The sequence below is a fragment of the Bos indicus x Bos taurus genome, chromosome 18 (genome assembly GCF_003369695.1).
Source record: "Bos indicus x Bos taurus breed Angus x Brahman F1 hybrid chromosome 18, Bos_hybrid_MaternalHap_v2.0, whole genome shotgun sequence".
In the NCBI taxonomy this organism is placed as follows: domain Eukaryota; kingdom Metazoa; phylum Chordata; class Mammalia; order Artiodactyla; family Bovidae; genus Bos; species Bos indicus x Bos taurus.
The window spans coordinates 51,318,661-51,342,348 of NC_040093.1; the positions used below are offsets into that span (position 1 = coordinate 51,318,661).

The following is a 23,688-nucleotide window of genomic DNA, read 5'->3' on the forward strand; positions in this document are numbered from 1 at the left end:
TCCTCTAGACATCCGCCAGGGGCCCACGTCCACACTGCAGGAGGTGGCCATGCCTTACTCCTCCAGCCCCAGCGCCTGCCCCTGGCTCTGACCGTGGGCCAGCGAGCCCAGGACAGGGCCCCACAGAGGATAGGCAGCAAGGGGCTCAGAGGTCCTTCCTGTGCAGAGCTGGAGATATTCTGACCAGGTTTCAGGGGCCAGGAGGAGCCTCAAACTGTGAAACTGTTCAGCTCCCTCCTGAGATGGGGCCACTCCATGCGCACCTGTGATGAGCACAGGTGACCTTTCCACACGAGGACAACCCATAAACATAGATGAACCACCCATCTCGGCAGAGCCTTTTATTCCTCCAGGCAAGGAAGTCAATAAATAGATCTTGGGGGGTCTTGACCAGCGAGGGCTGAGAGGTGAGGACTGCATGCCCGGCCCTCTGGCCAGCACCAGAACAGGGGTGGTGGTGGGGGCACTACCGGGGCCAAGATGCCTCCTCCCCAAGCAGGGGCAGCTGCTAGGCCCCCTCCTCCTCCCCCGAGTCCTGCTTCTCCCTCTGGGCATCGCTCCACTTCTGCGGCGCGATCTTTTTCTTGGGCCCGTGGGGCGGAGGGCCGATGAGGGCCTCGATGTCCTCGTAGTTGATCACTTCCTTTTCCAGCAGGGCACTCGCCAGCTGGAGGAACAAGAGGGCAGTGTGAGCGGCAGATGGGGGCCCAGACAAGAGCCCTTTGAGAGCAGAGCGCGGAAGGGGGAGGGCCCGGCCTCCCAGACCTGCCACTTCCCAGGGATGCAGCACAGGCGGGCAGCCCATGCAAAGAATCGCTCCCTGTCTCCACCTTAGAGACAAGCCCAGCTGCCAGCCTCATTAACTTTTCTACTTCCCTTCCTAATCTGTTTATTTTGGGCAACTTGGATTTCTTCTGCAAATGCATGTGAATGTCAGCATGGAGGGGCAGTGGAGGTGATGTGCAGGATATAGCCCCCAGTGACGGGTTCCCGTCACCCCCACACTGACTGCTCTGACAGCTGGCCCTTGGACAACACGGGCTTGAACTGAAAGGCTCTGCTCGCACTCAGGATTTTCTTCAATGAACCTGACTGCAGGACTGGGGACCTACAAGCCGCAGACGTAGAATTGTGGGCAGGGAGGGCCGACCTGAAGGCGGTGCCCAGGGTAAGTTGTGTGGCACTCAGTCCTGGAACTCCAGGACGGTGCGGGCAGGTCACAGCAGCAGCACAGACTCGGCTCCCATGACAGGGTCCTGGCAGGTTCTGCACTGCCCATGGCTCCACGCAGGCAGGTGTTGCTGGTCTTGAGAACGTGACACCACAGTCCCCACAACGTTGCCTTGAAGAAACAGCTGACCATCCACCAGGAGCTGCCCCTTCACTAGGTCCAGAGACACTGCCTCTGGGGTCACTCCAGACCCAACACCCAGCATCACTGTGAGGACATCACACACAGCCCAACCGGGGTTGCTCCCCACACACTAGACCAGCCCTCATGCTCTGCTGTCTGTAATAGGAGGGGGACTATCCCAGCCAAGAGGGCCTGGCAGACGTGAGCACCGAGAACAGAAGGTGACCTGGGTGAAGTGTGGGCGTGGTGGTCACTGGGTTGCAGAAAACAAGCCTGACTGATGGGGGGAGTGTTCATGGGCTGAGGGCTCTGTGCCATGTTTGCAGCTCCCTGTGCATCTGAAACTCTTCTGAGCTTTAATGTTTAGTGTAAAATTTCCAGAACTTTGAATTGGAAAGGGCTTAAGCCACATCAACCAGACCCACTGCACACTGAAGCTGGTAATGGGCCCGAGGGCTGGCAGCATCCTCCTGTCTGCCCTGAAGAAACTGGCCCTGGCCTGGCAGGTGCGTGACATGAGGCTAAGCAAGGCAGGGAAGATGCTGGATCCAGCTGAGCTGGATGGGGTCTGTTGGTCATGTGGTTTTCTGGGAAGGGTGAGTGGCTGCATCAGTGTGAAGTGACAGTGGGCCCAGCTCCTGGCAGGCGTGGGGCCGGGGACAGCAGAGGCTCACCGCGTGGAGCTTGTCCAGGTTGTCCCGAAGCACCTGTTCCGTGTGCCTATAGGCAGTGGCCACCAGCAGCCTCGCTTCCTGCGAAGGGAGAAGATGTGTGATGGTCAGGATGGCTGCTGCTGCGCACAGAGTCCCCTGCGGCCTGGCCCCAGCACTAAGGCACGTGGAAGAAACTAAGGCACGAGTTCAGAACACGGCCTTTTGCGTCTTACAGGGGACAGGAGAGCACGGCGGCCAAGAGTCTCCTGCCCTCACCCCCACCCCGGGAACCCCCTGTGCAAGGGGCCGCCAGCTCCTGGAGCCTGGGACCCCATTTCATCCTCCACACCCAAGGCTGTCTACGTGCCAGTGCACCAGGCTGCCAGAGCTGTCTGAGGGTGGTGACACTGCCTGGCCATCTCCTCAGGCTGCAGAGATCATAGGCACTGGCTCTGTCCCCGGAGGCATTTATTCGCTGTCCCTGATGGCCCTGTAGCACCCACAGTTCCATCAGTAGCCAGTGGGTCCTTACCCAGAACCTCAGCTCCTGTGGGCACGGGGCCAGCACACCAAACCCCCTCCCCACACACATGGCTCGGGCTGGGAGGGACTAACGTGGTCCATCATCTGCTGGAGGCCCTGGCTGAATGGACGCCGTCCGATGCCCGTGACGCCCTCCTGGGCCTCGGGGAAGGAGACAGGCCCGATGCTGGGTGCCATCCCAAACTGCTTCACCATGGAGTAGGCGATGCGGGTGACCTTCCGCAAGTCGTCCTGTGCCCCTGGAGTGTGGGATCAGAAAAGGAGGTGGTTCCCTGCAACTGCAGGTCAGGGACCCCACCAGCCGGGACAGCAGAGGCAGTACCCAGGGACCACTGTACCCTGACAGCAGAGGTGGGAACCCAGGGAACAACTGTGCCCTGTTGCTGGTCCTTTAAACTTAAAACATTTTTCTTTTCTGTGAAAAAACAACTCGGGGTTTCCCTGGTGGTCCAGTGATTGGGAATCCAGCTGCCAATGTTGGAGGCATGGGTTCAATCCCAGGTCCACGAAGATCCCACATGCTGAGGAGCAGCTAAGCCCATGGGCCACAACTACCGAAGCCCAAGTGCCCCCCAGGGCCCACGCTCAGTAACAAGAAAAGCCACCACAATGAAAAGCCTGCACGCCGCAACCGAGACCAGTGCAGCCAAACACAACCCTTAATGAAATTCAAGATGGCATGTGCATCCCACTACTTAGACCCCTCCACAGATTCCCTCTCCCTCGAGGAAGGGCTGAGGGCACCGAAGCAGCGCAGGAGCTGCTGCTCACCGGAAGTGACCCTGTTGAAAGAGATGGACTCGGATGCACGGCCGCCCAGGGCCATGCACATGCGCTCAAATAGCTGCTCCCTGGTGAAGAGGTGCTGGTCTCTCGGGAGCATCTGAGCGAAGCCCAGGGCTGCATTGGTCCGAGGAGTGATGGACACCTGCACAGTGAGGTGGTCTGTTAGCCGGCAGGACCCAGGCTTCAGAGACGAGGGGGCACAAGATAGTCTTTGCTCAGAGGGTTCGAAGCAAGGAAGTCAATCCGAGGCCCCCATATTTCTAACAGCATTTGCAGAGAAGGGCGTGAGGACCCCATACATGACCACGTGTCCATGAAGGAAAGAATGGTGACGATGAGAGATGAGCCCACGTGATGAGGCCGGCCCCGAACAGGCACAGGTCTGAGGGTCACAGCCGTAAGAGGCCACCCCGAGGCTCCGAGGAGTGCACGTCACCACGCTGGCTGGCAGGGACTGGGTGCGAGCGAGAGGACCTTCTCAGCACAACTCGTCTACCTGGCCCTTAGGCACCAAATGAATGTCCTACATTCATTTTCTTGAGATACTGCATGTAGACACTGATCTTAATTACTGGGTCTTCTCACACGTACACGGGTCTCAGTCACAGCCCTCTGTAGAGGACATGACGGACCAGCCTGAGTAGCGGGGCACCATCCAAGGCAGCCTGACAGCAACGCTCAGCTGTAGCCGACGCCCCTGGGAGACACCTGTACCCAGGTTGCAGCTGCCAGCACAGCCCTCTGTCTGGAGGTCAGGGAACAAGGAGTGAGGGGGGACAGGTCCAAGTGGCGGGCAGTTACAACCCTCAACACGGGGCACCCATGTCCCCAACACGGGCATTGTCCCTGGTGGTCACTCAGGGACCCCCGGTCAGAATGTTACCACCAGGGGTGGCGTCATGGCATTAGCCCTGCCACGTACATAACGTGTGCTGACCTCCTTCTAAGTTAGCACATCTCAGAGCTGATGGTTCGCCCGGCAGTTCTTATTTCCACAACATACCATGCAGATGGGGAGGGAGACTGCAGGTCATCATGTGGCCTTCCCACGGTCACCCACCCCCACCCCTCCAGGCACAAAACGTGGGCCTTCCAAAGTGAGCCCAACTGGGCAGCCAAGCCAGGGCTGCCCACACACACCTTCATCACAGCCTCCGTGTGCTCCAGCAGCCAGCCCACCAGGGCGTGGCCCGACTCATGGAACGCAACCACCTTCTGCTCTTCCTTGGAAAGGACTTTGCTCTTCTTGGCAGTCCCTGAAAGAAGATCAGAAAAGTGAGCTCAGGCATCCCAAGTACATGGCAGGCACATTCCTGAGGTGCCAACGCAAAGTCGCCACCGGACTCTCAGCTTCTGTGTCCCCAGCCCAGCCACCCATCCTCTCCCCGGCTGCTCAGACTGTGAGGATGCCGCAGGAGCCTCGCTCAGCCCACTGACCCCACCACTCAAAACTCCGTGGACTGCAGCCCCTTCAACATGGCCCTCGCTGGGCTGCGGGGCCGACGGCATGACCTAGCAGGGCAGCTGCAGCCTGCGACTGTCCAGTCCTCTTACCTGAATCGCTGACCCTTCACCTCATAACCTTTCATTACATCCCCTGCTCAGGTCACTGCTGAGGCCTCACCCACTGTCCACTCATCGTTACCCCTGAGTAAGCCCTGGGTTCAGGGATGCGACCAGGACCACCTACGCCGCCAGCTTCGAGAGGACACGTCCTACGTGCTGGCTGTGGCAGTCGGGCTGTCCCCGGGCCCTGGCGGCTGCCACGCGGGAGTACCCTGCTCGAGGCGCTGCACGCTCGGGCAGGATTCTGGGCACTCTTCTCTAGTCTTTCCCACTTAGAACACACTTGCTGCAAGCATATCACTTTTCATGCAAAACAACTGGCTTATGTAAACTCTGATCTAGTGAGGAACCTCGAGGCGAGCCCTTCTGTCCTCGCGTACTCGCTGTCCCCACTGCGGAGGGTCTGTCCTAGGTCTGAAAGACTGAGGGGGACGGCCATCTGAGCGAGGCGTGGCTTCCTCGGCATCCCGCTCGGTGCCTTGGGTGGAATTCCGTTTAAGGATAAGACACACCATGTCTGGTGTTGCCACAGGGGCCACGGGAGCCCTGGCCTGCTCTCCTCACAGAAGTCCATGCATTCCACATCCAACAGCAGTGGAAAACACTGCCCAGACACCGCCCTCCCCTTCCCCCCGACAGGGCACGGAGACCCTGGCATAAAAGGCCTCCTCCTCGACCTCAGGAGCAGCGGCTCCAACTCCTGCCCATGTGGACAGCAGCTGTCCGGCACTGCCCATCAGCTGGTGGGCCGAGGATGCTGAGTTTGCAAGATCCTTCTATATTTCTGTTTCAAGAGCACGCCTGCTCCTGGTCAACAGAGAGTATCTCAAACTAAGGAGAACAAGTCACACCTGACAGAGAAGCAGGAACAGGTGGCCTGTGTTCCCTCTGGGGCACTAATGCCATCACACAATGTCTAGGCCTGCCCCCTCCAGCCCCGTAAAGACGAGTCCGCGTACCGGCCACGACACGCTCCACGGCGTAGTCCAGGTTGGATGTGTGCACAGCCGTGTGCCCCTCCCGCGCCGCGTGCAACGCGGCCTCGTTACAGATGTTGGCAATGTCAGCGCCTGTCAGCACGGGGGTGGGGGGTGTTAGTAGACGCAGAGGTATGGGGGTGGCGGGAGAGCCACCCTGTCCCCCTCGAGCTGCCCCACAGCTGTGCTCAGCAAGCAGCCTCTCTGGACCCCCTCTTTCCTTCCACCCACTGTTTCAGACACACACTGAGGAATGAGAAAGGTTCTTGACACCCATGAGGTTCTAGTTCAGGGTGTTAAAGGTCCAAAGGGAAGAAACTTACACCATGATAACAAGGATTTACACCACGCTAACAGGGGTTTTTATTTACATCCCCCTGTGAAATGAGAACCGTACAGAAAAATCTAGATTTGTGATAACATGGAGAAGGTGGCGGGGAGGGACACAGCCTCACAGGGTCGCCTCTGGTGGGGAGCAGTGGGAGGGAGCAAGGCTGGGACCACCCTGGGGCACGGGACAGAACCTTGGGGAGGAGTCCCTCTACCCCTGCCTGCTGGGCGCACACCACTCCCACCCCAGCTGTGCTGGCCGAGGAGCCCAGAGCAGGGCTGGAGAGTTCCTGGGGAGGTCCACTCCCGTTGACCCCAGACTAGGACCAGCGCCCCTACGGCCCTACCACTGAAGCCAGGTGTCAGCTCCGCCAGCCGCTGGGAGTAAAAGCTGCTGGCCCGCGTCAGCTTCAGGCTCTTCAGGTGCTGCTCAAAGATCTCCTTCCTTTCCTAAAGGACAGAGGGCAAAGGCCACAGGTCAAAGGCCACGGGACAAAGGCCACAGTGCCCGCTCCCTGCCTGCTGATCAGGAGCCGCTGGCTGTGAGGTCAGCTTCTACTCTCAGAAACCAACTCAAGAGCTGCAAACGATACCTCCACGCGTGTCTCCACGGAAATACTAACCTGCCAGCCACCTGCTACACTCACCCTCCGGACCCTTCCCTGCTCCTGTGGGGTCTCCTGCTCCCTTGGGAGCTACCAGGAAGGCCCAACACCTCAGAGGTGGGTGTCCAAGTTGAGGCCTGAGGCAGCAGGGCCAAGAGGTCCCAGGGCTCACAGCCGTCCACCCCGTCAGGGCCACTGTGCAGCTCACTCTCCAAAGCCACCAGCACATGGGCGTGAGGCTCTGCAAATGCTATCCAAGGAACTCAGCCCAAACGTCTCATCATAAAGGTCAGTGGGAGTCAAAACCAGAAGAAGGGCAGGGAGCCCGGATGGACCAGCAGGGTCGCACTGACCTGCAGCGTGGGAAGGTCGATGAAAACGTGCCTGTCCAGTCGGCCCGGCCTTAGCAGAGCGTTGTCCAAAATGTCAGCTCGGTTGGTGGCCGCCAGGACGATGACGTGGTCGGTGGTACCCATTCCTGGAGGGACAGACAGTGGCCGTGAAGGTGCAGACCCCAACCGGGCAGCTTCCCCAGACCGCCACCGATAGCAACACCACCAGAAAAAATGAGGACCACCCAGTGTGCAAGAGGCACAGCTGCACTGCCGGAAAAGCCAAAGTCTCCCACGGAAACGAGAGGCTTGCTGGAGGCCAGGGCCCTGGACAGACCGGACTCTACTCCCTGGGCCACCTGGGGACAGAGGGGCACCCCCATAGCTTGTCTCAGCCTCCTGCCTGGGCTGCCCCTTAGGGTTCCCCAAATGCCTGCTTGCCACAGGCCAGGGCTATGAACACAGACCGTGAGATTATGTAACAGTGAAAAGACACTGAAAAACGGCAGAAACAAAGGATACAGGAGAAAACAACAGCCATGCCAGGGGCTCCAGGAGGGCGCTCCCGCAGAACGGCCTCTGTCAGCAACCCGCCACAGGGCTGGTTTAGGGACTCACAGTTGTGGACACACGAGAGGGTGACACCGTACAGACGTCCCCACGGCTGAGTGCTGACTCCTATGCAGGGCCCACGCTGCAGGCACAGGCCGTATGCTGCCCCCACTGGCTGGGCACGTGCCCCTCCACTACCATCACCATGAAAACCTCACTGTGCCAGCCCCTCACAACTACTCATCTGTCTGTTCTCTAGAATTCTGTCATTTGCACAATCTCAGATGATTGGATCAGATGATTTATACTCTCTGAGGTGACCCTCTCATTTGGCATAAATCCTGAGGTCCAGTCAGGCAGGCTTGCATAACAATACCTGGTGTCTGCACTGTGGCCGGGTAAGCACACAGAGCTCAGCCAGGCACCCACTGAAGGTCGCACAGGCTCTTTCCAGGGTGTTCAGCAAGGGAACACTGGAGTACCGTGTTCTGTGGACACCGGATCAGCATGCAGATTTGGCGTGCTCAGTCTGTTCAGAGCCAGCCCGAGAGGCAGCATGCTGTCCACCCCCACTGCAGGGGGTCAGGTTTGCTTCACGGACTCCTTTTCACAGCTGCTTCACTCACTTGAGGGCCCGGGTTCACAATGGGGTCTGGGATCCAGTCTCCTCATCCTCACCACGTCTGCTGTTGCCACTACCTTGATCAAAGACTGAGTGCACAGCTAAATGACAAGTGACGCGTGTTTGAGGACGGAGTCACGGCCCAGCACTAGAGAGCTGAGAACAGGCTCTGCAGAGGCACTGGCTGCGCTCGCGAGGAGGTGACGGCTCAGCGCGGGAGGACGGTGCTTCAGCAAAACGTGCTGGAGCCGCTGGCATCCACACACACTGAGCCAGGACTAAGCGGCATGCCTCCTGCAGATTCAGCCAACACGGGTCACAGGCTAATGTTTTTCCACAAGGCCGTGGGAGGGCCACTTGTGGCTCCCTTTGCTTCCTTTCTATTTTTATTGAAGTGTATGTTATTTACAGTGCTCACGTACACAACAGTGGCCCCACTATGTTCGCATATACGTATATACTGATGTACGTTCTCACAGGTTTTCCTCCATCACACGTCATTATGAGGCACTGACTATAGGTCCTTGCTGGTTAGATACTGGGCTTTCCATGAACTTGGGCAGAATCAAGTCCACGGGGGTGTGGACAGAAATGTCCACCGTGGGGCATTGAGCTCGAAGGCCTCTCTCTGCCCATCAGGCTGTGAGAGGGGTGGCAGGTGCCCGGCCTCCGCCTGTGTGGTGGGCTTCCTCTAGCGCTGGCTTCCCACGGCCAGCGCCCACTCCTCCCCGAGGGGTGACAAAGGCTCCTCAGTTGCCCCTGCAGGCAGAAGAGGCTCAGCTGTCTCTGTGCACAAAGGCCCCTTCGCAGCAGCCCAGCCTTGCCAGGGCTTCTGGGGGGTGTCCGAGGAGGGAGCAGGGACTCTCACGGCTGCAGCAGAGCCGGAAGAAGTCACCCCCCTGCCAGCAGCACAGAGGAGCAGAGAAGGTGCCAGCTGGGAATGCTTCCTGGGGGTGCACGTCGCCTGGAGGGTTGGTCTCTGGCTTCAAGTGCAAACAACAACAGGAGCAGGGGTGGGGGGATTGTTGCCCTAGGGTCACAAGGGAGTCCCCCCATCACCTGCACAAGGTCACGACTAGGCGCAGGGCTGTGCTTTAGCCTGACGACATGTCAGGAAACCCCTGCTCCGAGAGGAGAGGGGCACCCCACCATGTCCCTGCACCGCCCCCATGAGAGTGGCTTCAAGATGCTCTGCCCATGTCCCATAGGAGCACCACGTTGCCCATCTTTCTAAAGACAGCCAGAGGTCACAGTCCTGTCTGCACTTCTGACAGCAGACTCATCACATCTTACAATGGGATACCTGGGGAGCAGGAGTCTAACTTGCACACGAACAGACGGCACACTCAGGATCCAGCCGCTCACAGCCCAGCACACAGGGAGGGGCCGGTCAGAGCCGGGGGTGGGGTGGGAGGCAGACCCCACTGGGGACCCCATCCCCAAGGAGCATCTCATACAGCCATGTCTCAGGTCCACAGTTCTTGGGCACGTCCTCCCCAGGAAGACGGCCCCTCAGACCTTGACCATGGGGCAGAGACCCTGAGCTGTTCTGACTGACACACCCAGATGCAGAGAGGGATGGGGGTCTGCAGGGGCACCCCTAGATGCAAACGGTCCTCAGGCCCTGACGAGGCCGCCCTTTCCTCGCCCTGTGAGAAATCACTTTGATTTTGAACCTGCGGGGCTTTCACATGATGAAACACTCCCGTGTATCAGCCCCTGACCTGCCCAGCTGCAGGCCTGAGTCCCGGCACCAGGGTCAGGGGGCGTGGGCGCCAAGGCCAGCTGCATGGCTCTTGCCAACACCCGGGCTGGACCTCGCTCTAAGGACGTCCTTTCCCAGGCCTGACCTGGAGGAAGTGTCACAGCCACAAAGGCAAGGAGGGGAAGTCAGGCCCAGGCTGGAGAAGACTAAGGAGACAAGACACTGAGGCAACACGAGCCTGCCCTGGGCCCTGCAGAAGCGCACATCTGCCCAACACCCACGTCACGCCTCTTCCATGTAGGCCTTCAGGCTGCGGTGGGGGGGCGGGGCGGGGGGAGGACGCTTATAGGAATTCTGACTGCTTCTGCAGTGCTTTTGTAAGTCTGAGACTTTGAAAATAAGAGGCTAAAAAAAGTTTCACCTTTAGCCACATACAACCATAATCCATTGCCCCACACACTGGTCACCAGATCCACCATCCCAAACACTAAGAACACTTTAAAGAGGAAAATAAATACACCAATAAATGGTTCTCTTAGGACCAAAACTACTTTGAGAAAAAAGCATCTTTCTCATCTACAAGACCTAGAACAGAACTAGAATTCTGATTAAAGAAAACTTACAGATGGGTCCTGCACAGCTGGAGCATGGGGAGGGGAGAATGTGGAGCTGATATTTAATGGGGACAGTTTGTGTTTGGGAAGATAAGAAAGTTCTGGAGACGGACTGTGGTGATGGTTATACAACACTGGGAACGTACTTTCAGCCATTAAACTCTGCACTTAAAAATGGTGAAAATGGCTTAATTTTATGGTTTGTATATTTTACTATAAACAACACAAACACATAATATTTACACACACACCCCACCAAAGAGGATCTTACAGGAGTAGCTCAAAAAGAAAAACAACTCCATTAAAAAACTGTGTGGCAGCCAGTTCCAGAGGTCATCTCAAGGACAGCTGACACAGAGGCCCTGGCAGTGTACCTGAGGCACCCACTGTACCCACGCTGGGCACAGAGACTCCTGTCAGCATGACCCCTGGCCCCCTCTGAGACTGACGACCACTGTCATGACCTGACCCCACTTGATATTCCCAGCTTTCCTTTCTTGTTTCACTACTGCCCTGACTTTGGGAAATTGAAAGCTATGTTTTTGGTTACCTCCTGCTGGAGAAGAGCTCCTGGTGCTGACACACCCTCACTGTCCACGAACATCCCTGCCGATCCCAGCCCCACGGTACTCACCGTCCATCTCCACCAGCAGCTGGTTGAGCGTCTGCTCCTCCTCTGTGTTGGAGAAGCCGGACACGGCGGTGGAACGCTTCTTGCCCACGGCGTCGATCTCGTCGATATACACAATGCAGGGGGCCCGGGCCCGGGCTTCCTTGAAGAGGCTCCGCACACGGGCCGCACCGAGGCCTGAGGACACAGAGGACGGGGAAGTGGACAGGTCATGGCACGAGCCCTGCTCTCAGGGAAAGCCCAGTAGGTGGCCTCTGGCACACATGGGCTGGCCTGTTCCCTCCTGGACTCCCCAGGATGTCAGCACCTGCTCCTTCCATGCCCATGACTCCCAGACACGGGTCTCATGTTTCCACCTTCACCCTCAAAGCCCCCAATACGCAGCCAGGTGGGCCCACCTCCAATGACCTCCACGAACTCTGGGCCAGCCATTGCCAGGAAGGGCACCTGGGCCTCCGTGGCCACTGCCTTGGCCAGCAGCGTCTTCCCGCAGCCGGGGGGGCCGAGCAGCAGTGCGCCCTTCGGGACCTTGGCGCCAAGCTGAAGGAAGCGCTCCGGGCTCTAGGACAGCAGCAGAATGCAGGCTGATCTCTGGGCTCCAGAGAATCATCCAGACACGACCCTTGGAAGGCTTGGGTCCTGAACTGGTCCCGTCCATACGGCTCAGGGAGAACAGAGTGCTCCGCCGTGACAGTGACGGGCCGCGCAGGGCACCATTGGTCTGGGCTGAGCAGGGGACGCACCAGGAGCGCAGCATCAGGCCAGGCAATCCCCCCGCCCACCATGCCCTGTGTGCTCACCTTCAGATAATCCACGAACTCCTTGACCTCCAGTTTGGCTTCATGCATTCCTGCCACATCTTTGAAGCTGACTCCTTTCCCCATCTTGCCATCCACAATCGTGAAACGAGCCATTTTCAGCTGATTCTGGGCAGAAAGATAGAGGGCGGAGCCCTATGCAGCCCAGCGGGGCAGGGCGAAGGAGCCGGGGGGCCGGTTCACCCGCACGTCCTCCCACCCCTCCACTCGCTCAGATGGCAGGGAAGGGCACAGTCCAGACACATGAAGGCGGTGACAGAGGCTGCCTGGCACTGAGCAATCTGCCCTAAAGGAAAAAGCTTCCCACGTTAACCCAGTGATTTAACCGAGTCCGTGTGGGAGTGTTCTTATTTCTCTATGTGACTTTCCCCATTAGTCTCTGACTTCTTTTACTGGTTTATATAAAAGTTACCTGCTAATGCTACTGCTAAGTCGCTTCAATTGTGTCTGACTTTGCGTGACCCCATAGATGGCAGCCCACCAGGCTCCCCCGTCCCTGGGATTCTCCAGGCAAGAACACTGGAGTGGGTTACCATTTCCTTCTCCAATGCATGAAAGTAAAAAGTGAAAGTGAAGTCGCTCAGTCGTGTCTGACTCTTAGCGACCCCATGGACTGCAGCCCACCAGGCTCCTCCGTCTGTGGGGTTTTCCAGGCAAGAGTACTGGAGTGGGGTGCCATTGCCTTCTCCTAAAAGTTACCTAAAGACACTCAATTCTGCAAGTGTTGGTAAAAATGTCACCTCGTCAATTTTTGGCAAGCAATCTGGCTGGACAGATAAGCTCTCAGTGAGCAGCTCACCTCAGCCAGAATCTCCTTCAGCTCTCAAAAGAGGCAGTGTGTAGAATTCGTCACAGCATTATTTAAGTACAACAAAAAAACAGTCCAGAATGTGCAAGAATTATCACATTGGCTGAGCCAGGTATACTGCACCCCAGGAGACACCACGCTGCCCAGTGTGGATGCAAATCCAGAGCTCCCAAGGGCCCATTCAGGGAGAGACAGGAGCACTCTACCCCCACAATCCTGGTTCCCAGGAGGGCCTCCTCTGTGGCCTGTGGCTGACGTGCCTGATGAGCCAGGTATGACTTGACAGGGAGGGCATACTGCGCCGAATGCACTGGAACAGGAGGATACTTGTGGAGTGTATTAAGGTTGTTCTTTTGAAGACAACCTTCAAAGATGTCTCAGCTAGTACATGAACCCCCCAAAAGGCAAGCCCGGCTGAGAGGGAAGTGCAGAGCACACTGTAGTATGGACCCCCTTGGGTTCAGCCCCTCCCACATCACCAAAGGGGCCTTGGCTAGAGCTGGGGAGCCAAGCCCCCGTGTCAGTCAAACAGAAGGAAAGAGGAGCTGCCAGACGACATCCAGATAGGCCTTTGACAGGCTAGTATCCACCATGCACCCATCCTGCCGTTTACAGGAGAGGGTTCAGCCCCAACACAGACAAAATCCCAATGGCACAAGTTCAGGGGAACAATGTGCACAACTTACAAAAGCACTGAATCCGCCTTCCCGTCCTGTCATCCCAGCCAGACGGAAAACATACCACAGGATGGCCAGGCCCACGGCCGTCATCCCCAGGGCGTAGAGGGCACTGGCGGGAGAGACAGGCGGGCAGAGGCTCAGGCGCGGCTCCGGGCAGCGCCCAGACGCCTCACCCAGGCTGGGCCCAGACCTCCCAGAAGGAAAAGGACTCCTTCGCTCTGAGACCAACCTGTGGAGCCAGCACTGAAAATGCATCTCATCCAGTTCTCACCACCTCCCTTCCTTCATATGTTGCCCAGGTCTGGGTACCGCGGTGCTGAGCAGGCAGCACCAACCAGGCGTGAAGCCAGAACCACCACCCACTGTCCAGAGCCCTGGACAGCTCACGCCCACCAACAGCAGCTCTTCACCATCCATGCATTTTGCTTTCAAAAGTAGGCCACTGCTTTGGGTCACTAAGCGAAATCAGCCTAACAGTACAAAGAGCAAACCCTGGGGCCTCACCCCCAGATGAAGAGGGGTGTGCCCCCACACCCTAGAACAAGCAGAGGTGCTGCCTGGGGGCCCTGCCCCCTGAGGAGCTGGAGCTGTGACAGACACGCGGCACTTCCCAGATGCCGCCAGTCCCCATGAGGGGACACAGCCCTATGCACACCATGGTCCCAGCGCCCAGCTACACGCCCAGGCCTATCAAGTAACTGGCTCCCCCTCAGAAGGGTGCAGATCCCACCACCCGTAGGCCCTGCACGGAACCAATAGGTTCCCAGGAACATCTGCTTCTCCCTTCCCCGCCCCACTTTCCTGTTTGCAGATGGCAGCAAACCCACCCTGCGCTAAACAAGAAGCACCACAGACCACTGGAGCAGTGACCAAGGAACTCCAGGCTTCCCGCCCACGCCACCCACTCCAGGCCTGCCTCCACCAGGGGCTCAGTTCACTGTGGGCACAGCCAGTGTGAGACTCTGTTTGGACTTTTTGTCTCTCACGTCACAAAGTGAAGCCTGGTTTAATTCAGAGGCCCCCAGAAACAACCAACCTACTTTCCAAAGAATCCTGTCCGCTTGTAGGAAACTGGAATCCTGTCCTTGCCTTCGATATTCAGCTCATCCTCAGCTGCTCGAAGCTTCTCTTCAAATTTGTCGATGTTTGCCACCTGCATTCGGTACATCAGTGCCAGCCGCTGGGGGCAGAGAGCAGAGGCACGTGAGAGTGACAAACAGGCCAGACGGCTGACCCTGAGGACAGAGAACGGTGCCCCTGCCACACTGCGGACAGCTACAGGGCTTCAGAAGCAGATGCCTGCTGCTCAGCAACCTCCTCCACATCTAGAAAGCTATTGTTTCCTCAAACACAATTACAGTGAAATGTTCACTAACAGAAGGTTTTGAGCAAATGCAGGGCAGCACATGCGACTGAAACTCAGCCCCAGGCTGGCACTCTGCTGGAGGGCAAAGCAGACCCTGGCAAGGAGCCTGAAGTGTGGGATCCAGACCCGCAGTCACCCTCCAAAAGTTCACTGTTTGCCTGTCGGCTGGACCTGACAGTCAACCGAGGCAGCTCCTCGGTCCTCAGGGAGACAAGAGGCTAAGGAAGAGGAAGTGGGTGGCACTTCCTGGAGGCTAGAGGGAAGATCTCATCACTGCCACCCCGGCCCACATCAATCATCTTTCCAGCAGCCATGCTTTCCAGAGGAAATCGTCCACTCTTGATTCTAAGCTCTCTAGTGTGAAGGTCTCATCATTGCCACCCCAGCCCACATCAATCATCTTTCCAGAAGCCATGCTTTCCAGAAGAAACTGTCCTCTCTGATTCTAAGATCTCTTGGAACTTAAACAGAGCAACCAGATCTCCCTCTGTTCTGAAGTCTCTTCAAAGTCTAGCAAGACGACCATCATTATAAGTGGTCAGGCTCCACTTCAGAGTTAAAAGGCCAGGTCCTCACAGCAGGGTCCACCCAGCCAGGTTCCAGCGCTGTCACAGGTTACCTTTCCACTCCCCAATGCCAGATCCGCTACTGGGGTGAAGCCCACAGACCCTTCTGCCTCTCCCCTGCCCGCACAGCAGGGGGCCACCTATGGTGGGGAGGAGCAGGGTCCCTCTCCTCTGCCCCCTTTCTTTCCTGCTCCTTCCAAGGGCCAGTCCTTGCCAACCTGTCTGCGACCTGTCCCAGCCCGAGGGGTTTCCACCTCGACAGCCCCACCACCTCCCTCCTGCTGCTCACATGCCATGTGGACCCTGGACATTCGCTGCCACCCTCCCGGCTCTTCCCGAGAGCCACATGGCCTTGCCCCCTTCTCAAAGCCTCCAGGCTCCTCCTTAAATCAAGACACTCACGGCTCGCTCTAAGCAACCCCCGCTGGCGCGGCACTCACAGGCCGCCCAAACACCACGGCACCGGGGTGCAGGTACACCTCCACCACGTCGCTCTCGGGCACCACTTGCACCCGCTGCACCTCGCCCTTGGCCAGCATCTCGTGCACGAAGTCATTCCAGGAGATGTTGCCTCCACTGGAGCCCAGCGCATTGAGCAGACTCATGATCACTGCGATGACGAACAGGGTGCGCAGCCGCTCTCGGTACATCTGGTCCTCGCGCTCCCTGCGCCTGCGCTCCTCTGCAGGTGGGGAGCAGGCGTGAGAGGAGGGCGGAGCTCAACGCCCAGGGCCCGCGCTCGCCTCCGCGGCCCTCCCCACCCCCACCCTACACCCGCACGAGGGCTCTGCACCCTCTGTGCTTAGTTGCTCAGTCTACACTTGGCCAATATTACAACAAAGTGCCTAATTACAAGCTGTTCAAGGTCACGAACATTCCTGTTCACTGAGGTCCCATCTGCTTAGATAACATGAAACCATTTTTAAAGTAAAAAACCTCCCCGGGGTACTTCCCTGGCAGTCCTGTGGCTAAGACTGCCCTTCCAATGCAGGAGGCACGGGTTCCATCCCACAGGTCCCCAGGGGAAGCAGCCCCTCTGCCCAAAAAATTAGACTGATATACCTTCGTCATCCTCAGGGCTCCTCCCCTTGGCTTTATCATTGTCCTTGGTCTTCTGCTTTCTCCTCGAAGTGTTAAAATAGTAAGTGCCTCCTACAAGAAATGGGGAAAGTGCTTAACAGCAACCAGACCTGCAATTACAGGGAGACATTCAGGACAAAGGGCTTCCCTGGTGGCTCAAACGGTAAATAATCTGCTTGCAATGCAGGAGACCTGGGTTCAAACCCTGGGTTGGAAAGATCCTCTGGAGACGGGAATGAGAGCAAAAGTGTTTAGCCACTCAGTCATGTCCAACTCTTTGTGACCCCATGGACTTAACTTTCCCCCTTGGAACCCGTCAGGCTCTTCTGTACATGGGATTTCCAGGCAAGAATACTGGAATGGGTTGTCATTCCCTTCTCCAGGGGATCTTCCCGACCCAGGGATCATACCTGGACCTCCTGCATTGCAGGCAGAATTCTTTACCATGTGAGCCACAGTGGAGACCAGAAAGGAATGGCAACCCACTGCAGTATTCTTGACTGGGCAATTTCATGGACAGAGGAGCCTGGCGAGCTACAGTCCATGGGGTTGCAAAGAGGTGGACATGACTGAGCACTAACACACACACTCAGGAGAAGAGGACGCTTCCAGACAACCAACAGAACATAAACTATTGAGAACCTACCTGCACAGGATTTAGAAATTTGGATGATCGTTCTTGGTACAATCTTTACTCACTATAAACGATAAACCACTTCAACTGAAGGTAAGTGTTTTTATAACTTAAAACATCCAACATGATGGAATAAAAGTTATGACCATAAACTTGAGAAAGTGTCATGGGTCTGTGGGAGAACCACCCTTGCCACACACACAGTCGCCTGCAGTGAATTAAACAAACGAGCAGCACAAGCAGCTGTGGCACAGCAGCACCTGCTCCACGCACTGAGGCTCTCGCTTGTCCCCATCAGCACTTAGAACGGGGGAGAGTGCCTCAGAAAGTCACTGGGCTGCACCTTCCTTCACAGATACTAACAAAATCACAAATAAAACCGCCTCTGTGTCCACCAGACACAGGGCTGTTGGGAGGGTGAGGGCTTGCCGCTGGGGGCACGTGTGGGCTGCTGGGACTGGGTAGGCACAAGGCTGCTTGTCTGCAGCAGTGGAAGATTCTACTGTTTTCCTATTCCAAATGAATAAAGCGGGGAGTAAAAACATAGGTGTCAACCCTTACAGGCCTTTGACTTAAGGAGACAGCAGGGGGCTTCTTCTGTGGTCCAGTGGTTAAGATTCCCCCTTTCAGTGCAAGGGCGCAGGTTCCATCCCTGGTCTAGGAACTAAGCTCCCATACGCTACAGGGTGCAGCCAAAAGTTTTTAGAAAGAGAGCAAGAGAGACAGCAGGATATCACAAGATGTCATGAAAACAGTGCAACTCCAGTGTAAAATTAAGTTATGTTTACTTAATTTCTGCACATAAACCAGACACAGTTTGTAGCTTCGTACCACTGCTGGAGCTCACTACAGAACATGAAAATGTTAGTTGCTCAGTCACGTCCGACTCTTTGTGACCCCATGGACTGGAGCCCGCCAGGCTCCTCTGCTGATGGAATCTCCAGGCAAGAATGCTGGAGTGGGTAGCCATTCCCTTCTTCAGGGGATCTTCCCAACCTAGGGATGGAACCCATATTCTCCTGAATTGCAGGCAGATTCTTTACTATCTGAGCCACTAGGGAACATGAAAAACCTTTGTCAAGCAGCTCTTACTAAGCTTGTAGCTCCTTAGTAAGCATTACTGGAGCTGGCTACAGAACATGAAAAACCTTTGACAAGCAGCCTAATCATGGCCAGAATTTTTAAACAAAGAAGAGACAACTCAAAATAAGCAAAAATGGCCTGTTTTGACCTTAGACAATTTTTGTCTAAGTTTTTCCTTCTCAAAAACTTCACTTCAGAGCCATCTGAGGGCTCACACTGGGTAGCAGCTGAAGGGCCTCTTAGTGATTTCATTTTTTCTGACAATGTCAAACAAGCAGTCCTCTGAATTTATTCACAAATGCCACATGTTCTGCCTGTCACTTCTGTCTTTTCAAAGATACAAACCTAGAAGTTTCCAGAGTCCAACTGGATTCTGTACAATGTGCTGTTTCACCAACAATCTGCTGATTCCTTCAAAGGTAGGGGTTAGCAGTCGCAACTGGAAACTCTGAAGAGAAAAGAAGGTCACAGAGCCTCAATCACACGGACGCCACCGCACAGCTGGCAGTGCAAACTCACCCCCGATACAAAATTTTTCCTGAAAGCGCCAAGATTCATTTATGTAATATTTCCACTGCCCTGAAATATGAACCAATAATCTGAGCATTATTTCAAAGTTTTACCATAACATCAAAAGAAAAAAAAGTTCCAAATGTCAACAGCAAGCAAGCAAGTCAAAGAAACGCTGAAATGGAGGTGCGGAACACTGGCTGCTGTTGTGTGCCCCAGGGCTCCTTCAGGACACAAGCAGTAAAGGCTTCACTGGTTGTCCAGACCTTTTGCTCCCAACATCTCCAGACAACCGTGCCTTGTGGAACATTCCCAGGAAGTCCAGTTTCCCACTTGAATATGGTCAATGGTCCAACTTAACTTTTTCTATCTCAGTGGTAGTAATTTCTCCATTGACTTATTTATTTTAAGGGCTTCCGTGGTGGCTCAGATGGCAAAGAGTCTGGCTGCAATTCAGGAGACCAGGGTTCGATTGCTGGGTTGGGAAGATTTCCAGGAAAAGGGAATGGCTATCCATTCCAGTATTCTTGCCTGGAGAATTCCAGGGGCAGAGGAGTCTAGCGGACCATAGTCTAGTTCCCAAAGACTGAGTGACTAACACACTTAACATACATACATTTATTTTAAATTCTTTCCCTTAGTTCATCCCTGGTCGGCTGCTATTATGAAGAAAAGTAACTCCTTACCAAAGGAGTATGCTACATATAATTTCCTGTTAGCAACAGGTTAAAAATTCCTAGTACATACAATTATTATCCAGTTTAATTAATACTACTATACTTGGTTCAGTGATGGCCAGGAGGCATGTAAGGGAGAACCACAGAGAGGTGGACTGGGCACCATAAACGAGGAACAGTGTGTCAGGCACAGCACACACAAAAGTCATTCTTCAAAGTCAACCCTAAACGCTGTTTGTTTAAACCAGATTATGTTATTACTGTTCTAGTTGTTAGTGAGGTAATCTGTTAAGTATCCACAAGTACGTGTGAATTGCCTACTTCAGTCCTTGCTTATTTTCACAGAATAATCAAGTCTGACTAAAATTAATGAATTATGATTTTCCTTCTCAATAGAATCAAAAACAAAAACAAGTGTAATATATCCATTCAGTTCAGTTCAGTTCAGTCACTCAGTCGTGTCCGACTCTTTGCCACACCATGGATTGCAGCACGCCAAGCCTCCCTGTCCATCACCAACTCCCAAAGTTTACTCAAACTCATGTCCACTGAGTCAGTGATGCTATCCAACCATTTCATGCTCTGTCGTCCCCTTCTCCTCCTGTCTTCAGTCTTGCCCAGCATCAGGGTCTTTTCCAATGAGTCAGTTCTTTGTATCAGGTGGCCAGAGTATTGGAGTTTCAGCTTCAGCATCAGTCCTTCCAATGAATATTCAGGACTGATTTATTTTAGGATGGACTGGTTGGATCTTCTTGCAGTCCAAGAGACTCTCAAGAGTTTTCTCCAACACCACAGTTCAAAAGCATCAATTCTTCCACACTCAGCTCTCTTTATAGTCCAACTCTCACATCCAAACATCACTACTGGAAAAACCATAGCCTTGATGAGACAGACCTTTGTTGGCAAAGTAATGTCTCTGCTTTTTAATATGCTGTCTAGGTTGGTCATAACTTTTCTTCCAAGGAGTAAGTGTCTTTTAATTTCATGGCTGCAGTCATCATCTGCAGTGATTTTGAAGCCCCCCAAAAGTGAAGTCTGCCACTGTTTCCCCATCTACTGCCATGAAGTGGTGGGACCGGATGCCATGATCTATAGTTGTTCACAGACTCAGAAAGGGTGTAGAATAGGATTATTGTATGAAATTGGTCCTCAACTTATGGTAAAATACAATAATACATTACAACCTAAAATGTGAGGGTTGGGGTCCTAAGAGAGGGCTAAAAAAATCAGTGAAAAAAGCACTTAGGGTCTGTTTCCAGAGTGAAATGCTAACATTAACAGGGCCTGGAACACAGCCTTGACACAGAGGGTCAATGAATGTGTGTCCATAACATGGCAAGCTACACGATAAGAGTAAAATACACTTACAATGCTCACACGAAAAACAGCTCAGAGCAATTGGAAGGCGCTAGAATTCATCCTGGAGTGATCTGATCTATATGAATGCAAATAATCCTCTGCTAGATATTCGTGAAACTCTTACTCGATTCAATTTCAAAACGCCAGGAAGATGCGCAAAAAATATCAATATACGAAACAAGCCCTGTTGTTTAGTCGCTAAATCCTGTGTGACTCTTTGCGACCCCATGGACTGTAGCCCGTTAGGCTCTTCCGTCCATGGGATTTCCCAGGCAAGAATACTACAGTGCTTTGCCAGTTCCTTCTCCAGAGATTTTACCCACGCAGGGTACCATCCTGCATTGGCAGGCTGGTTCTTTACCACTGAGTCACCAGGGAAGCCCGAACAAGGGCTTTAAAAGTCCAACTGTGCGGCTTCGCCCCTGATTTCTCCCTTGGGCTGCCCGCCGGCCTCGCCGCCCGCCTCTCCTCCAGTTGCAGGCAGGAGATGCCTCTCGGAAGACGAAGCCGAAGCGGCGGAGAGCATATTCCAAATTACCATCTCAAACGTCGCTGCCGGAGGCCCGTACGTTACCTGCAGGGCTCGGCCTCCAGGCCCGATGGGGCCCATCGGAGGCCTGTGGACGTCATTCGGCCACCTCCACTTGGCTCCGGAAGTGCAGCCTGGGCTCCAGCCCGAGTAGGGGCACCGCAGCCTCCCCGGACCCGGTCCCGGACCCGGGCGGAGAGCGCGCAGCAGCAGCCACGCGGCCGCCATGTTGACCCGGAAGCTGCGCCTGCGCTATTGGGGGTGCGGTGGGCGGGGGGTGGGGGGGCGGTGGTGTCTCCGCGGGGCGCCTGCGCGGTCGGGCGTCTTCCCGGCGCCTGCGCGGTCGGGCCTCTTCAAGTCAGGCCTGTTGGTCAATCCTCGGTACCCCGCGATCGGGTTCCGTGACCGAGCGATCCGCTGCAACTCTAATCCAGCTGGGATTCTTTAGCGGGTTTGAACTGCCACTTTGTACTGCGAGTACAAGCGCTGCGCGTAGAACTGCAGCCTGGCGCGCCCCGAGTGAGGGCATCAGACGCCGCTCCAGGTCGCGGCTCCCGGGAGGACTTGGCTCAGCGGGTCCAGGGGCTGCGGAGTGAGCCCGGGAGCCGGAAGGGAGCGGACGTGCGCAGATGGCGGGGCCCGCCTGAGGCCCTGATCCCGACTTCGGGCCCAAACCCTGACCCCCGACTCCCGCCTCGGATCCAGACTCTGAGTCCGACTCCCACCTAGACCCGGGCCCCTGACTCCTACCCCGCCGCAGTCTTGGCGCGAGGAGGATGCTGCGGAGGGGAAGTTTCGCTCTTCCGGGCTCTGGCCGCAGAGCCTGCCCGGCTGGTTCCCCAAGGGCCCTGTGTACGGAGAGGAAAAGGAAAGGGCTTAGGATAAGAGCAGGGACTTCAGGGTAGCTGAGCCAGCTCCCGGGCGCGAGCAGCCGGCAGTCTTGTCCTACAGATGCTTAATTTTGAAGAGGTAACCGTCTCCTCCACTATTCTTTTCTCCTGAAGACAGGCCGACTCTCTCTAGAAGTCATGCCTAGCTCTGGATCATGGCCTAGGAGACTGTAGTCCACTCCATCTCTGGGAGAAGGGGGGGAGTCTGTGGTTTTATCCCGGGATTTCGGACCCCAGGCTCCCTGCGGTCTGGTGCTGGAGTGCTTAGCCCTGAGACTGCTGACTGTATGGTGACTTTAAGTTTGTTTCTGTGTTTTTCTGTATTCCCCAAATTCCTAAGGTCATTAGGCAATAACCATTCTTACTGAGTGCTAGCTAGGGCTTGGCTCTGTAGCAGGCATACTTTTAATCCTCACAAATGTGAGACGTAGATACTTTTACATCTGTTTTACAGATAAGGAAACAGACTCAGGACACTTTAAAGTAATTTCTCCGAGGTCACAGCTAAGAACTGATGCACAGAGTTTCAGAGCTGGTCTGACTTCGTTTCAGGGCCTGTGCTCTCCGCCCTATGGCTTTGTATGTTACAGCAGTAACATGTATAATGTAAAAGTCCTGAAGCTCAGAAGATTTAGGAACATTGTTTTAAATGCAGAGTCTTGATTATTGGTCCTCGGCTCCAGCAGCCAGGTTCTTGTGTGTGGAGAGGGACTGCCCCTGACCCGCACATCTGGACTGCTTGCCTTTCTCACTTTCTCTTTTCACAGTCCATCCATCCTCCCTGGTTTTCTCCTTCACTGTTTTTCTTTCTCTGGTTAAATGTCCCGCCCACATTCTGCCGTCCACTCCCCCTAGATCAGTCGCGTGACCATGATCATGACCAGGCTTCCGAGAGTGGTTTCTTGCACCCTTGCACCCTATTGAAGCTTATGCAATGCCGCCCTGACAGGAAGTGACCCAGCCCCACCCTCCCCCGGTTCCCTCCTCGCCCCGACCAGAGAATGTGTGACTCAGAGCCTCTAACAAATTTGAACGTGTTTGGGGATAGTGTAAGATGCAGTCTCATTAACATTGCTTGAAATAAAAAGCGTTATTGGAATCTAAGCTCTTTTTAGGAGATTCATCTGAAAGCAGTGCAGGGTGACTGCAGGAGTTGAGCTCTGGAGAAAGTGTGCTGGCTTTTGCCCTTCTGCACCTCAATTTTCTCATTAGTAAAATGGAGGTAAAATTATCTGCAGAGCCAGGCTGATATTGGGTGTCCCTCAAGTTTGTTGTAAAGATAAAATGCAACAGAAGTGAAAGCATCCAGGTTGTCATGGGAAATGAATTGCTGGGAAATATTAATTCACTCGTCTAAACACATTTACTGAACAACTGTGCTTTGAGAGCTGGCTGTGACCCAGCCTCAGGTAGGAGGT

At 55.1% G+C, this 23,688-nt stretch overlaps 1 protein-coding gene across 1 annotated transcript; it reads right to left on the minus strand.

Annotated features, from left to right (window-relative positions):
• Positions 1-326: 326 nt before the first annotated feature.
• Positions 327-21,625, minus strand: SPG7 (SPG7, paraplegin matrix AAA peptidase subunit). Its single transcript, XM_027513784.1, has 17 exons — positions 21,426-21,625; positions 18,651-18,753; positions 16,571-16,660; positions 15,949-16,190; positions 14,617-14,756; positions 13,583-13,685; positions 12,071-12,196; positions 11,669-11,831; positions 11,274-11,447; positions 7,168-7,292; positions 6,557-6,659; positions 5,862-5,972; positions 4,477-4,592; positions 3,322-3,478; positions 2,623-2,789; positions 2,029-2,106; positions 327-667 (listed from the first exon to the last, which is right to left on the minus strand). The coding sequence occupies exons 1-17, from the start codon at positions 21,606-21,608 to the stop codon at positions 509-511; spliced, it is 2,340 nt and encodes a 779-aa protein (XP_027369585.1). The 5' UTR covers positions 21,609-21,625; the 3' UTR covers positions 327-508.
• Positions 21,626-23,688: the final 2,063 nt, after the last annotated feature.